This window comes from Calliphora vicina, chromosome 2, assembly GCF_958450345.1.
Source record: "Calliphora vicina chromosome 2, idCalVici1.1, whole genome shotgun sequence".
NCBI classification, from domain to species: Eukaryota; Metazoa; Arthropoda; class Insecta; order Diptera; family Calliphoridae; genus Calliphora; species Calliphora vicina.
The window spans coordinates 135,862,381-135,879,496 of record NC_088781.1 but is presented as its reverse complement, the minus strand read 5'-3'; the positions used below and the strand labels follow the sequence as shown (position 1 = coordinate 135,879,496).

Below are 17,116 nucleotides of genomic sequence, written 5' to 3'. Positions count from 1 at the left end.
ATGATGGGGCGTATATTGATTTTTTCATTGCGTTTGTAACATATCGAAATATTGGTCGTAGAACCAATCTTTCTTCTGATAACGTGAGATCTCATAATTTTCTAAGACGAACTAGCTATGTCCGTCCGTCTGTCTGTCTGTTAAAAAAACGATAGGGCCAAAACGAAAGGAGATAACTAAAATTGTCCACAAATACTCTGTGTGATATGGTTTGTTTGGCATTAAAAATCGCTGCATGATTTCACCTAGACCCCATATAAATGTGCCCCCGAATACTGTTTGAACAGTCATAAATATGTTGATTATACGGCAATCATGATAAAATTTCGCACAAACTAGTTCTAAGTATTCGGAAATTATAAATATAATTTCAAGGTTTTTAACACAATTTCTTTAAGTAATTATTTGTTTTTATTACTGTTTGCTAAGCTGAATTAATATTTCTTTAAAATATTTATACCAAACAGCTTGTTAGTTTACAATTACTTTATTTTTATACTTTTTATTAATCAAAAAAGAAACACAAAACCTTTGAACAACTTTCAAATCAAATTTTCATAAAACTTATTATAACAACTTAAATAAAGACACACATTTAAATAAAGATATAAATAATAATAAAAAAAAAGTTGTTATAAAAAAACTTTTTAATAAACTTAAAAAAAAATCACAAACTTTGCAACAGTTTTCTAATGAATGAGTCGATAGTAATACAACAACTTCAAACTCTTTTTGCTTTTAACTCTAGGTTACTTTAAAAAATAAAGGAAGAAAGACATAGAAATGAAAGAGTTTTGCTGGAAATAAATGTTTTTAACAATTTTTTATCGCTTGTTCTGCTAGTGAAGCAGTTGTTAACAAAAAAAAAAACTTTTTATTTTAACGAAAAAAATCAGCGAAACGTAAAAGTGTTCAAAGTCAACTTTAGTTTGTTTGATCATAGCAAAAAAAATAAAAATCTAGCACTTTTTTTCAGTGTACTTGAAGAAAAAAAATCTGATTTTTTTCAAACAGTAAAATGTTTTCTGTCATGCTATTCAAATGTTGATTTAAGTCTAGAGTAGAAACTCTTTTCTTGCTTTTTTGTGTCGCTTCTATGTCAGCCATCGATAAGAAGTGGGGCGTTAAAAAGTTATTCTTTTTTCTGTTTTCGTTTTACAATTTTTCAGTGTTTTTTTTTAAGGATTTACTTTGTCCTTTAGTTTACATATATAGATGTGTTTTTTAGGAATAACGATAAGCTTACCAGGGAATTAGATTGAAATGTTGTTTTCAAGGATGGCTGGTTAGTAGGAGTATAAAAGGAACACGAAAAAATAACCAACAGTAAAGGAAACGGAAACAGAAATTTTTGGTTTTTTAGTATGATACAAAACAATTTGTTACAATACAGTTTAAATAAACAAAAAAAAACAGGACATATTATGAGTTATATCCTGTTTTAAAGCGAAATACACAACGAAAATCAATATCTTGTGAAAAATTTAAGAAAACTGAAGCAAAAATGTAATTTTAAAATAATAAATTGTTTAAACTTGCGCCCTGATTCAACAAAATTTCTATATTTACTGAAACTAACCCTTAATTCTGTTGCAAAACATTATGAACTTTAGTAAACTATTGCAGGTTTAAACTTAGTTTAAACCTGGTCAGTATAACTACTCTACTTGAGTTTGTGGTTAGTTAACTACTCTAGTTGATCCTGTGATTACTTAACAAACCTAGTTTATATAAAGATCGGTTTTAACTCTGGTTTTTATTGCGAAATTTTGAAATTTTTAATTAATTTTCCCTATTTAAAAACTCATTAATCATTTGTCAACAAAACTAGCAAATAGAAAACCTATTCTAATGATACACCACATGATTTACCACAGTCAACTCAATTAAATTTAAAACCAGAATCAAAAAAAACCTACTCTGCTATTTAACAAAGCAACCACAGTCATTTGCACTTTACAATATCTGCACAGCAAAAGTAAAAAAAAACTAAACAAAAATAATTTCACCGGCTTTAGATTTCTCGTCAACCTTGTTCTAATGATATTTTTGCCTCCTACAGAGTTAAAACTTATTATTCACTATACAATTGTTTTGCTTAATTTTTGTTTTCTATTTCTTTTTTTGCTCCATTGTATGATGGCATTTTTACGTTTACACAAAACCAGGATAGTAAAAAGGACTTTCAAATACATACTACTGATGAAGTGGCTAAAACAATAAAAGCAAAGAAAATTATATGAAAAAAAAACACATCCAGTCTGCCATACAAAAAAAAAATCCATGAAGCATTTTCATCAACATATGAATGAAATCATCATCATACACCTCATCATGCCCATAATCGTCATTACTGTCAGCAGCAGTAGTAAGAAAAAAAAAACAGTTGAATGACAAATAAAATGTCATCATATAAGAATATATGAACGAACGTATCTTCAACTATATATAATCAACTGATGACGTCTACTTTTTGTCGCATGTGTAGTAAAATAAAAGAAAATTGTTCGACATAAAAAAGACATATTTTCACGTTACGTATTTGTGAGTGAAAAAGTGTAGGTTTGCAATACGTCTTTCATACATAAAAAAAAAACAATTAAAGAATTTTCCGTGGAAAAAAATTATTTTACCCGGTTGACTCATTGGTCTTTTTTCTATACTATTTTCTTTTTATACAGTTTTCGCTTTAAGGTGGCATAATCAGACTCGTTAAAGAAACAAGTGCAAAAATGAATTCAAAAACGACTTTGAAATGAGCTATATAACCACAGAACAGAACTAGAACAGAACTAGAACAGAACTAGAACAGAACTAGAACAGAACTGAACAGAACTAGAACAGAACTAGAACAGAACTAGAACAGAACTAGAACAGAACTAGAACAGAACTAGAACAGAACTAGAACAGAACTAGAACAGAACTAGAACAGAACTAGAACAGAACTAGAACAGAACTAGAACAGAACTAGAACAGAACTAGAACAGAACTAGAACAGAACTAGAACAGAACTAGAACAGAACTAGAACAGAACTAGAACAGAACTAGAACCTGGACTAGAACCTGGACTAGAACCTGGACTAGTACCTGGACTAGAACCTGGACTAGAACCTGGACTAGAACCTGGACTAGAACCTGGACTAGAACCTGGACTAGAACCTGGACTAGAACCTGGACTAGAACCTGGACTAGAACCTGGACTATAACCTGGACTAGAACCTGGACTAGAACCTGGACTAGAACCTGGACTAGAACCTGGACTAGAACCTGGACTAGAACCTGGACTAGAACCTGGACTAGAACCTGGACTAGAACCTGGACTAGAACCTGGACTAGAACCTGGACTAGAACCTGGACTAGAACCTGGACTAGTACCTGGACTAGAACCTGGACTAGAACCTGGACTAGAACCTGGACTAGAACCTGGACTAGAACCTGGACTAGAACCTGGACTAGAACCTGGACTAGAACCTGGACTAGAACCTGGACTAGAACCTGGACTAGAACCTGGACTAGAACCTGGACTAGAACCTGGACTAGAACCTGGACTAGAACCTGGACTAGAACCTGGACTAGAACCTGGACTAGAACCTGGACTAGAACCTGGACTAGAACCTGGACTAGAACCTGGACTAGAACCTGGACTAGAACCTGGACTAGAACCTGGACTAGAACCTGGACTAGAACCTGGACTAGAACCTGGATTAGAACCTGGACTAGAACCTGGACTAGAACCTGGACTAGAACCTGGACTAGAACCTGGACTAGAACCAGGACTAGAACCTGGACTAGAACCTGGACTAGAACCTAGACTAGAACCTAGACTAGAACCTGGACTAGAACCTGGACTAGAACCTGGACTAGAACCTGGACTAGAACCTGGACTAGAACCTGGACTAGAAACTGGACTAGAACCTGGACTAGAACCTGGACTATAACCTGAACTAGAACCTGAACTAGAACCGGAACTAGAACCTGGACTAGAACCTGAACTAGAACCGGAAATAGAACCTGGACTAGAACCTGAACTAGAACCGGAAATAGTACCTGGGCTAGAACCTGGACTAGAACCTGGACTAGAACTAGACTAGAACCTGGACTAGAAACTGGACTAGAACCTGGACTAGAACCTGGACTAGAACCTGGACTATAACCTGAACTAGAACCTGGACTAGAACCTGGACTAGAACCTGAACTAGAACCGGAACTAGAACCTGGACTAGAACCTGAACTAGAACCTTAACTAGAACCGGAAATAGAACCCGGACTAGAATCTGAACTAGAACCGGAAATAGAACCTGGACTAGAACCTGGACTAGAACCTGAACTAGAACCGGAACTAGAACCTGGACTAGAACCTGAACTAGAACCTGAACTAGAACCGGAAATAGAACCTGGACTAGAACCTGGACTAGAACCTGGACTAGAACATGGACTAGAACCTGGACTAGAACCTGAACTAGAACCGGAACTAGAATCTGGAATCGAATCTGAACTAGAACCTGAACTAGAATCTGAACTAGAACCTGGACTAGAACCTGGACTAGAACCTGGACTAGAACCTGGACTAGAAACTGGACTAGAACCTGGACTAGAACCTGGACTAGAACCTGGACTAGAACGTGGACTAGAACCTGGACTAGAACCTGAACTAGAATCGGAACTAGAACCTGGACTAGAATCTGGACTCGAATCTGAACTAGAACCTGAACTAGAATCTGAACTAGAACCTGAACTAGAACCGGAAATAGAACCTAGAACCGAACGTTCTCTTAGTATCTTGTGTAGTGTTTCTCGCTTTAAATTTCTGTTGAATTTTCCTCTTTTTCATATATTTTCTCACGTTATGTTTTCCCTCGTTTTATTTTCTTTTTTTTTTCTGCCTGCTGCAAAAAATTATTAATGACTTTTCTTAACGCATATGAGAATGTGCTGCTGCCTTGTTGCTTTATGTTTTTTTTACGTGGTTTTTAATTAAATTTAAAATCCTCTTTTCCCGTTTTCTTTGTTAATCTTACTCTTTGTGTGCGAGTTTTCCTGCACATTTAAGAAAAACAAAGTTTGTTTTTTGTGGTTTAAGAAAATCTGTTTAAATTAATTTAAGTTGTTTGAAAGCATTAAAGAAAAAAACTTACCATTTGTTGTTGATTTTTGGGCTTTTTATGCAGATCAGGCACCTTAAAGGAGGTTACTGCCTCTATGACCTCAGCCAGTAACAAGCCATCCCGGCAGTCGGCGGAGAGATCAGTAACCTTCTTTTTCGATTTGCTGCGCTCCAAATAGTAGTTGGCCCAATCGGTGTAGATCTAAAGAGAAGAAAAAGGAAATGTTAGAAACTTAATTACCTTTTGAATAGTTTATGTTTGAGGGTATTCATCTAATATAAACCTAAATAACCTTAAGCTATTTTTGCCAGCTATTAGAAACTCATTAGGAAAGTGTAACTACTATGAGTAGTTAGAAGTAAAGGAAAGGAAAGATGAAAACTAAATTGCAATTTTTGGAGGCAACATATGCAAAATATGTTTGCATACAATCATTTGGAAAACAAGAAAATACATGTAACAAAACTAACTATTAAGGAAAACTTACGAAACTGTTGTTGCCAGCAAACATTACAATTACATGAAGACCCCACAAGCCTTTTCAATATTAAGATTTCGGATAATAAACACAAGATATTTGGGTCTAGGATGAGGTTATTAAGAGGGAGGGAGTTTTAATAAGAAATGTGGCTGGCTGGGTTATTAGTTTTTATGGCCTTTTGTAGTTTATGAAAAGCAGGCATCTTAATTATATTGTAAAAGTCAATTTGGGTTACTTTAGTTTTCTTTATTTTGTTGATGGAGAATAAAGAAAAGAAAGCCACTTTATTTAGATATTTGTTTTGACCATTTTATTTAAGGTCAAGTGAGTTTTCTTTTTCAAAAGGAAATTTCATTTATATTGTCTGTGGTTAAAAGATAGCATTTGAATCCTTTCTATGGCTAGCAATTCAAACAGTTTTAATTTCCTTTTAAGATCCTTTAGAAAAGATTTATATAAAGAGTGATAAGGTTTATTATACAAACGAAAAGGAAATAGTTTGTCAATTTATTATACAAGAAAATATGTAAAATATTTCATATAAATCTGTAAATTATGTTTTTGTATGAAATTTTAAAGCATTTGAAAATTTTAGCAATTTTTGTTTACATATTTTTTTATCCTTTTAGACCCATAAACTGGGTTTAGTTTACAAAATAATATTGTCTACTTTCCAGACAAAAGTTTTATAGTTATAATCTTAGTTAAATATACTGCAGAAACCTACTTGCATAGACTCCTTAACATATACTACACTACTTTGTGTATTTTATTTTTTTAGAATTTAGTTTATTTTTACTACCATGTTAGTTTATCAGTAAATTCCATTTCTAGTTTCTTTAGCATGTTAGTTTTTACAGCATCAATTCAATTAAAGTTAAATTTTATTTTTAAGATTGTAAACAATGACAACAAACCTTGGCATAGTCTGCTATATTGTCACAGGATCCTTGATAACTAACACAGCGACCCAACATGTTGTAATAAGATATGTTGTTTTTCTTTTTTTGTAGATTAAATTGAAAATTTTGTTTAAGGATTTTTATATAAACAAAACATTTCTTTGGCCTTAAAATAGACTTTAAATATACTAGAATTTAAACAGCCTTAATATAGGCAGCATTATTTTTTAAAATTCATTGAATATTTTTAAACTTGATCATTTTTATATTTTTATGCCATATTTTTTTATTTTATTTAAATTTCATTAATATTTTATTTCAATTTATTAATTTTTATCTGCAAAACACACAAACACAATTTTTAATTATTTTCTATAATCAATTATAGCTTTTTATTTGCTTTTGATTTATTAAACTTTTAATTGTAAAACAGTTTTTAATTTTCTCTTTTTTCTTTCTTTTTCAGCCTGCAGGTAGGCAACATTAATACACAAATACACGTTTTAATTGATTTTTATTAGCAACAAGTAAGAGATTTATATTCGGCTAAGCCGAATCTTATATACCCTTCATTAAATTATATTTTAAAATAACAATTAAAAATATTTTTAGGTAAAAAAATTTTCAAAATTTTTTTGTTTTCAAATTTTTTTTTTTAATTTTTTAAAAATTATTTTTTTTAAATTTATTAGTGAAAAAAATTTAAAAAAATTAAAAATATTTTTTGGTAAAAAATTTTGTTTTCAAAATTTTAAAATATTCAAATTTTTTTTAATTTTTAAAAATTATTTTTTTTTAAATTTAGTAGAGAAAAAAATTAGGTTGGTAAAAAAAATTTGGATTAAAAAATATTTTTCCCGATTTTCACCCATTCCGGTCCGACTTACTATGACGTTTATACGTCGTTGGAAAGGTATTTGAAATATCTGTCATTAGATATCCATATTAATGGCTTAGTAATGCAGATATGCATTAAAATAGGTGAAAAATCGAAATTAAAAAAAATATTTTTGGTAAAAAAATTTAAAAAAAAATTTAGTTTTCAAAAATTTTTTTAAAAAATATTTTTTTCTTTAATTTTTAAAAATCATTTTTTTTTAATTTATTAGTGAAACTAATTTTAAAAAAAAAAATTTTTTTTGCAAAAAAAATTTGGATTAAAAAATATTTTTCCCGATTTTCTCCCATTCCGGTCCAAATTACTATGACGTTATGTACGTCGTTGGAAAGGTGTTTGAAATATCTGTCATTAGATATCCATATTGTCTATATTAACGGCTTAGTAATGTAGATATACATTAAAATAAGTGAAAAATCGAAATTAAAAAAAAAATTTTGTTTTCAAAATTTTTTTTTAAAAATATTTTTTTTACCTAAAAATTATTTTTTTTAATATTTATTAGTGAAACTTATTTTAAAACAAAAAAAATTTTTGAGTAAAAAAAAATTTGGTTTCAAAAATATTTTCCCGATATTCCGGTCCGAATTACTGACGTTATATACGTCTTTGGAAAGGTATTTGAAATATCTATCATTAGATATCCATATTGTCTATATTAATGGCTTAGTAATGTAGATATACATTAAAATAGGTGAAAAATCGAAATTAAAAAAAATATTTTTGGTAAAAAAGTTTTTAAAAAAAATGTTGTTTTCAAAAATTTTTTTAAAAAATATTATTTTTTAATTTTAATTTAATTTTTTTTTAAATTTATTACAGAAACTAATTTTAAAACAAAAAAAATTTTTTGGTAAAAAAAATTTGGATTAAAAAATATTTTCTCCGATTTTCAGCCATTCCGGTCCGAATAACTATGACGTTATATACGTCGTCGGAAAGGTATTTGAAATATCTGTCATTAGATATCCACATTGTCTATATTAATGGCTTAGTAATGCAGATATGCATTAAAATAGGTGAAAAATCGAAATTAAAAAAATATTTTTATGTAAACAAAATTTTTCTTCTCAAAATTTTTTTTAAAAAATATTTTTTTTAATTTTTAAAAATTATTTTTTTTTTTGAAAATTTATTAGTGAAACTAATTTTAAAACAAAAAAAATTTTTTGGTTAAAAAAAAATTTGGATTAAAAAATATTTTTCCCGATTTTCACCCATTCCTGTCCGAATTACTATGACGTTATACGGTCGTTGGAAAGGTATTTGAAATATCTGTCATTAGATATCCACATTGTCTATATTAATGGCTTAGTAATGCAGATATACATTAAAATAGGTACAAAATCGAAATTAAAAAAAATATTTTTTGGTAAAAAAATTTAAAAAAAAATTTTGTTTTCAAAATATTTTTTTTTAATTTTATAAAAATTATTTTTTTAAATTTATTAGTGAAACTAATTTTAAAACAAAAAATTTTTTTTTGGTAAAAAAAAATGGATTAAAAAATATTTTTCCGATTTTCACCCATTCCGGTCTGAATTACAATGACGTTATATACGTCGTTGGAAAGGTATTTGAAATATCTGTCATTAGGTATCCACATTGTCTATATTAATGTCTTAGTAATGCATATATACATTAAAATAGGTGAAAAATCGAGGTCCTCGTGGTTTTTTCCATATCTCAGCCATTTGTGGACCGATTTTCTCGATTTTAAATAGCAACCAAACCGGGTCTATAGCGGATATATTGATGTATGAATAAAGTATGCAATTTATTTGGGGCCTACGGAAAGCTGATTTCAACATACAAACGGTCAGGTATGTACTTCAATATTTTTTTTGTGTATCCCCTCTTAACACCAAATTTTAATTTCACTGTTACCTCATAGTTCTTTACTACTTCGTGCCAAATTCCAACCATTAGTTCCTTTATATGCTTAGTTGTTTCTTATCCCCCTATAAATATGCTTCACTTTTTTTTCCAAACAAACACCTTTCATAACCATAATTCTTTCTTTACTAAAAAGCCAAACAATAACCCCCCTCCTCCTATAACCATAAAAATAATAATAATTTTAACCTTTATCTACAAAAAAATATAAAAATAATTTACTTAAAAACCATAAAATTTTATCATTTCGCTATCAGTTAGACAACACAAGCTCAAGAAACACGTTTACCGCAATAAAAATAAATATTTAAGACACATTTTTCTTTTTCTCAGGTTTCCCCCTTCATACAAAAAAAACACCTAAAAGTATGTCAAAAACATTAAAGACTTTACTTTATCAAACAGAACAACCTTTTGCTACACTTTATCAATATTTATAAAAGCAAAATGAGAAACAACCCTTTTCGTTTAGCCCATAAAATGAAAATAACAACAACCTTGGACAAGTGATAAGACATTTTGCCAACACATACTTTAAGGCGTAAACGTAAAACGCCTAACAAGCTAATTGAAAATACAAAAAAAAGGCAGGAGGGTTTAAGAAACCTTCTTTTGATTATTTAGATGACCAAAGCTTTTTGCATAATTGCTTACATGTTTAAATAGTTATTTACCCTTGTCAACAGCAACATGAAAAGATTTACAACTAAAAGTCTACTTTAGATTTCAAGAGTTAATGGGTTTTATTACCCACAACTACTCTCTACCTTTTGTAAGTGTTAAATCAGCAGAAAATCTGCTTAAGTTTCTCCTTAAAATGACGTCACAAATTTTGTGTAGCATCCTAAAGTATGCTTTGATTTCTTTAATGATTTTAATGGCATTAAAAGAAAACATTAAGCCTTAAAAGATGTTGATATAAGCAAAAGGTGTTGCTTAACTATGTTTTATATAACATTTCAAATTAATTTTTATAAATGTTGGTCTTTTTTCTGTGCCATAGATAAAGCAATTGCTTGAGCAAAGTAATTTTATTTATAGCCTATCTAAAAGGGGAAGTAATTTCAGGCAATTGATTGATATGACAACTAGAAAATTGTGCGTAAAAATAATTCTGGGAAAATAAAATAAACAATTGTAAGACAAACTCCACCTTAACAATGTAATAAGGAAATGGCAGAATTGTATAAAGTAATTGAAAATAGAATTTTTTTGAAAACAAATAAATAAAAATATAAAGAATGAATTACTGTTGCATAGTTAGGGGAGAAGGGGTTCAGAGGTAGGTTTTGGAAGGAAATGGAATTTATAGAAAAGCAATTCTAAACATATCTTTCAAAAACCAATAATTTTTGTAATTCCTAAAAGAATCATAAAAGAGTTTTTCAGGAAATAACAAAAAAAAAGCGCCAGATAGAAGAAGTTCAGATTTTTGATCAAATGATATATGAAATATTAAAAGAAAATAACTTATTATATATCAATTAAGAGACAATTGTATATTCTTTACAAAAATGTATAAGTTTCTGAAACCTATATAACAGTTTTTCACAAGAACATTAACTACTCAATTTTATGTACTAAAATTTTGTGAAAATGAGCGAATTCACTTAAAAGTGAATAAATTCGAAAAGAATCAATTGATATTTATGATCGATATCTCATTTTGTTCCTATTGCATGTGGCTTTTCGATAAAGTAATAAATCTGAACAATTTCTACAATTTCGATTTTTCATGATTTTTTTAAAATAAAAAAATTTAAATTTTCAAGTAAAAAATATATTTTTTGCTTCAATTTGTTATCATAACTTCGAAACTATTGCGCCGATTGAAACGCAGTATACGTATGAAAATTTGTACATAGCATGGGGGAAATGATTTCAAAATTCAGTCAATCGAAAGATGAACATTAACTACTAAATTCTATGTATATCAAACAATAAACTAAAATTTTGTGAAAATGAGCGAATTCACTTAAAAGTGAATAAATTCGAAAAGAATTCATCGATTTTTATGATCGACATCTTATTTTGTTGCTATTACTTGTGGCTTTGTGATAAAGTAATAAATCTGAACAATTTCTGCCGTTTAAGATTTTTCGTGATTTTTTTAAAACAAAAAAATTTAAATTTTCATGTAAAAAATATTTTTTTTGCTTCAATTTGTTATTATAACTCCGAAACTACAGAGCCGATTGAAACACAATATAAGTACGAAAATTTGTGCATAGCATGGGGAAAATGTTTTCAAAATTCAATCAATCGAAAGAAAAACATTAACTACTAAATTCTATGTATATCAAACAAAAAACTAAAATTTTGTAAAAATGAGCGAATTCACTTAACAGTGAATAAATTCGAAAAGAATCAATTGATATTTATGACCGATATCTCATTTTGTTGCTATTACATGTGGCTTTGCGATAAAGTAATAAATCTGAACAATTTCTACAATTTCGATTTTTCATGATTTTTTTTTTTAAAAAAAAATTAAATTTTCATGTAAAAAATATATTTTTGCTTCAATTTGTTATTATAACTCCGAAACTACTGAGCCGATTGAAACGCAATATAAGTATGAAAATTTGTTCATAGTATGGGGAAAATGTTTTTAAAATTCAATCAATCGAAAGAAAAACATTAGATACTAAATTCTATGTATATCAAACAGTAAACTAAAATTTTGTGAAAATGAGCGAATTCACTTAAAAGTGAATAAATTCGAAAATAATCAATTTATATTTATGATCGATATCTCATTTTGTTTCTATTACATGTGGCTTTTCGATAAAGTAATAAATCTCAAAAATTTTAGACGTTTTCGATTTTTCATAATTTAAAAAAAAAAAAAATTAGATATTTTCACGTAAAAATTATATTTTTTGCTTCAATTTATTATTATAACTCCGAAACTACTAAGCCGATTGAAACGTAATATACAGAAGAAAATGTGTACATAGCATGTGGCAAATGTTTTCAAAATTCAATCAATCGAAAGATGAACATTAACTACTAAATTCTATGTATATCAAATAAAAAACAAAAATTTTGTGAAAATGAGCGAATTCACTTAAAAGTGAATAAATTCGAAAAGAATTATTCGATATTTATGATCGATATCTCATTTTGTTCCTATTACATGTGGCTTTGCGATAAAGTAATAAATCTGAACAATCTCTACAATTTAGATTTTTCATGATTTTTTTAAAACAAAAAAATTTATATTTTCACGTAAAAAATATATTTTTCCTTCAATTTATTATTATAACTCCGAAACTACTGAGCCGATTGAAACGCAATATAAGTATGAAAGTTTGTACATAGCATGGGGAAAATGTTTTCAAAATTCAATCAATCGAAAGAAAACATTAGATACTAAATTCTATGTATATCAAACAGTAAACTAAAATTTTGTGAAAATGAGCGAATTCACTTAAAAGTGAATAAATTCGAAAATAATCAATTTATATTTATGATCGATATCTCATTTTGTTCCTATTACATGTGGCTTTTAGATAAAGTAATAAATCTCAAAAATTTTAGAAGTTTTCGATTTTTCATGATTTTTTTAAAACAAAAAAAAATTTAAATTTTCATGTAAAAAATATATTTTTTGCTTCAATTTGTTATCATAACTTCGAAACTATTGCGCCGATTGAAATGCAATGTACGTATGAAAATTTTTACATAGCATGGGGAAAATGTTTTCAAAATTCAATCATTCGAAAGAAAAACATTAACCACTAAATTCTATGTATATCAAACAAAATTTTTTTAAAAATGAGCGAATTCACTTAATAGTGAATAAATTCGAAAAGAATCAATTGATATTTATAACCGATATCTCATTTTGTTGCTATTACATGTGGCTTTCCGATAAAGTAATAAATCTGTACAATTTCTGCCGTTTTCGATTTTTCATGATTTTTTTAAAATAAAGAAATTTAAATTTTCATGTAAAAAATATATTTTTTGCTTCAATTTGTTATCATAACTTCGAAACTATTGCGCCGATTGAAACGCAGTATACGTATGAAAATTTGTACATAGCATGGGGGAAATGATTTAAAAATTCAGTCAATCGAAAGATGAACATTATCTACTAAATTCTATGTATATCAAACAAAAAACAAAAATTTTGTGAAAATGAGCGAATTCACTTAATAGTGAATAAATTCGAAAAGAATCAATTGATATTTATGACCGATATCTCACTTCGTTGCTATTACATGTGCCTTGTGACAAAGTAATAAATCTCAAATATTTTAGACGGTTTTGATTTTTCATGATTTTTTTTTTTAAAAAATATATATTTTCACGTAAAAAATATATTTTTTGCTTCAATTTATTATCATAACTTCGAAACTATTGCGCCGATTGAAACGCAATATATATGTGAAAATTTGTACATAGCATGGGGAAAATGTTTTCAAAATTCAATCAATCGAAAGAATAATATTAACCACTAAATTCTATGTATATCAAACAAAAAACTAAAATTTTGTAAAAATGAGCGAATTCACTTAACAGTGAATAAATTCGAAAAGAATCAATTGATATTTATGACCGATATCTCATTTTGTTGCTATTACATGTGGATTTTCGATAAAATAATAAATCTGAACAATTTCTATAATTACGATTTTTCATGATTTTTTTTTTTTAAAAAAATTTGCTATTTTCACATAAAAAATATATTTTTTGCTTCAATTTGTTATTATAACTCCGAAACTACAGAGCCGATTGTAGCGCAATATATAAACAGATTAAAGGCTGAGTAAATCTCAACTTTTCTACATTTATTTTAATAACTTCGGACTAACCCTTTTTGAGTTATCATTAATTATGTAGAGAAACGTCTAAATATATTTATAATTTTACTTAAATATTTTTTTAAAAAAAAACTTCTTCATAGAATTTAAAATTTGGACCATATTTGTACTGCTAGAACCACAATACATCACAATTGTATAGTAGTTGAAAAAAACCTTTAAAATTTTTTCGATTTTGGTGCCTTGCCTAAATTGTTGATTTCAAAAGTTAATACATTTCACAGCATACTTTCGGGCAAAAATGTCGTACAAAAAATTTAACTAAAGTTTTTTGGGATTTTTATCTTGAAGATGAAGTTTTTTTGATTTTATATATTCACAAGAGAGTAAATCAAAATTCCTAACCCTTTGCAAGATATGAGCCTGAGAAAACGATCACTTTTTTTGCAAAAATTACACAGAGGGCCCAAAGCTTTGGGGGCCCATAAACAAATTTCATGACTTTGGGTAAAACTGGGAGACACGGGTTTTTTATGGTGTCCGCATATGGTTATTTTTTTTCTTGTTGCACTGTGTAACTTGTTTAATTATTTAAAAAATCATAGAAAACTGAAGTCTGCAGCGAATTAGGCTTCATGATTTAGAGTGCAATAATTCCTAACATTAAAAAGAAAAGTTATAAGTATTGTATATCAATGAATAGGAAATTGTGTCTACTTTTCAAAAATATATAACTTGTTCAATTATTCGATAATTGCTAAAAGAATTCTACATGAAATAACAAAAAAGGGCCAGTTTAAAGCAAAAATAGGAATTTTTTTTGGAATTTGGATCAAGCGGAAAATAAAATATTGACCTATTGTATACCTATATATAGGAAATTATGTCTGCTTTTCAAAAATATCTAATCTTTTTAATTCTTTAAAACTTCAAGGCACAGTTTTGCACGAAATAATACAAAATTCTAGTTTACTCTAACATAAAGATTTTGAAGCGATTAATTCGGCAAGAAAAACTCGCAATATTGAGATATTGTATATCATTGAAAAGGAAATTCTGTTTTCTATATCAAACTATATAACCTTTCTAATTATTTTAAAATTCATTGAAAAACTTTAAACGAAATACAGAAATCTTAAGTTTTTAACAACTTTTAGTTTAACAAATTAATATTTGGAATTCCCTTAAGCTATTTTGTTGTCTTTAATTTAAATTATTAAAATTTTATTGCCTATCTCAAGGCTTCATACAAAATTTATTTAAATTGTTTCAATTTGTTAGCTACTTTTGCTCATTTTACATTATTTTTTTTTTCTTCTCCTAAAAAATATTGTATTTTATTTGCTTCTGCATCTCTCTACTATATTTCAATATTTCATGCATAAATAAGGAAATTTTTTGTTGTTAGTATTCTAAGTGCCTGCCAAAATCAATTTGCTTAAAAGGTGCACACACAACAGTTTTGACGTGTAGCACAGAATTGACTGTTTGCTAAGTCTGTCCGAGACTGTCTTTCTATCTTGCCATCTTGGTTTGTTGTGCTATTTTGGCAAATATTACTTTTAAGTTAGAAATGGTAGTCAATTTTGATAGGTTTACTCTACTACAATCTTTTAGTATGAATGAATGTAATGTAAATATATAAAAATACTCTATGGGAATATCAAATTCCTATAAAAAAAAAAATTTTATCATAAAGACGTGGCATTTACTACACTCAAAACATGAATGAAGGTCCTTCCTTCCTTCCTGGCTTGTTGTGCCTTCATCATTCAAATATAAGTTGTTTTTCATTTGGTAGCAAAATGAAAATAAATTGCTAAAAAGTTTTTTCTTTTATAGGCAAACATCTTTTATTTCCTATTTTGATAATGTTTTCTTGTCTTCATTTTTGAGTTGCTGTAACAACTTTTGATGCCACAAGTGGGTCACATTTATATTTGATGAGATGTCATCAAAAATGACTGAATACAAAACATAAGAAAAATATACCTTTATTTTGCTTATTTGTTTACAGACTCTTTAGAAATTTAGTTTAAGGCCTAAAAGTATGTATCTTATGTTTTAAAAATTTCTTGTTTTATTTTTAATTATTTTCATTTACAAAAAAACTGGCTTGTCTTTTCTTTCACTCATATTAATTTTATATAGAAATCTCTTTGTTTTCTCAGTTTCTTTGTATACTTTTTATGTCATTAAACAATAATATTAAATTAATAAAAGAACACTTACAATACCCTTAGAGTTTTGTAACAAAAAAAACTTGCTTAATTTCTCCCTTAAGTAGCAAACAATCTTGTGTAATTTCTTTTGTATATCAACAAAGTTTTTTCTTTCTTTATTTCTATATTATTGATAAGTTTTTTTCATGTTGTTTATGTTCATAAGTATATAAATGACATTTGACAGGTTTGACAATTAAAGAATACAATATGAACAAATTCTTCTATAACAAGAAATACTTTTCTAAAGTAACAAATAAACAGCAAAAAAACGTATAAGAAAAACATGAAAATTGCCAATCATTTATTAATATTTCATAAATTTTTAATATTTTTTCTTTTCCAAAATTGTTTCTTATTTTTTAATTCCAGGTAGTTTTTTTTACAAATAAAAAAATTCACCCCTAAAAATATGCTTCACTTTATGACAATTTAAGAGATTTGTACTAAATATTTCTGTGATGAAAAAACTACAATGTTTTTCCCTTAAAATTATGCTATAATTTTATAAAGCTTAAATAACTGTTACTTTAAAAAGTTGTTGCATACTTTCGGGCATGAGAAGTTATACAAAAAATTTAATAAAGAAGCAAGTTTGAAGGAATTTTTTAAATTTATATATTAATAAATCTATTTGTTTTTACTATATTTCTAAAGTTTAGTTTATTATCTATTATTTCATAAAGAAAAATTTTAGGTTTTAAAACAATTACCCTATATTATTACCAAACAAAAATTACTTAATTTTGAAGACAAATATTTTGTAATTCTTTGTAAAACATTAACATAAATTAGACACAAGATAGAGAAAATATTAATATATTGCATATCAATGAAAAA

At 27.8% G+C, this 17,116-nt stretch overlaps 2 protein-coding genes across 2 annotated transcripts in view; both read right to left on the bottom strand.

The window, feature by feature from the left end:
- Positions 1-17,116, bottom strand: part of LOC135952210 (protein CNPPD1) — a 526,375-nt gene that overhangs the window by 344,601 nt on the left and 164,658 nt on the right. The window lies entirely within an intron of this gene.
- Positions 1-17,116, bottom strand: part of LOC135950897 (probable serine/threonine-protein kinase pkgA) — a 101,753-nt gene that overhangs the window by 12,550 nt on the left and 72,087 nt on the right. Inside the window, exon 2 of the mRNA XM_065500421.1 lies at positions 5,136-5,306. Coding sequence (XP_065356493.1) covers positions 5,136-5,306 — 171 coding nt within the window. The remainder of the gene's footprint in view (positions 1-5,135; positions 5,307-17,116) is intronic.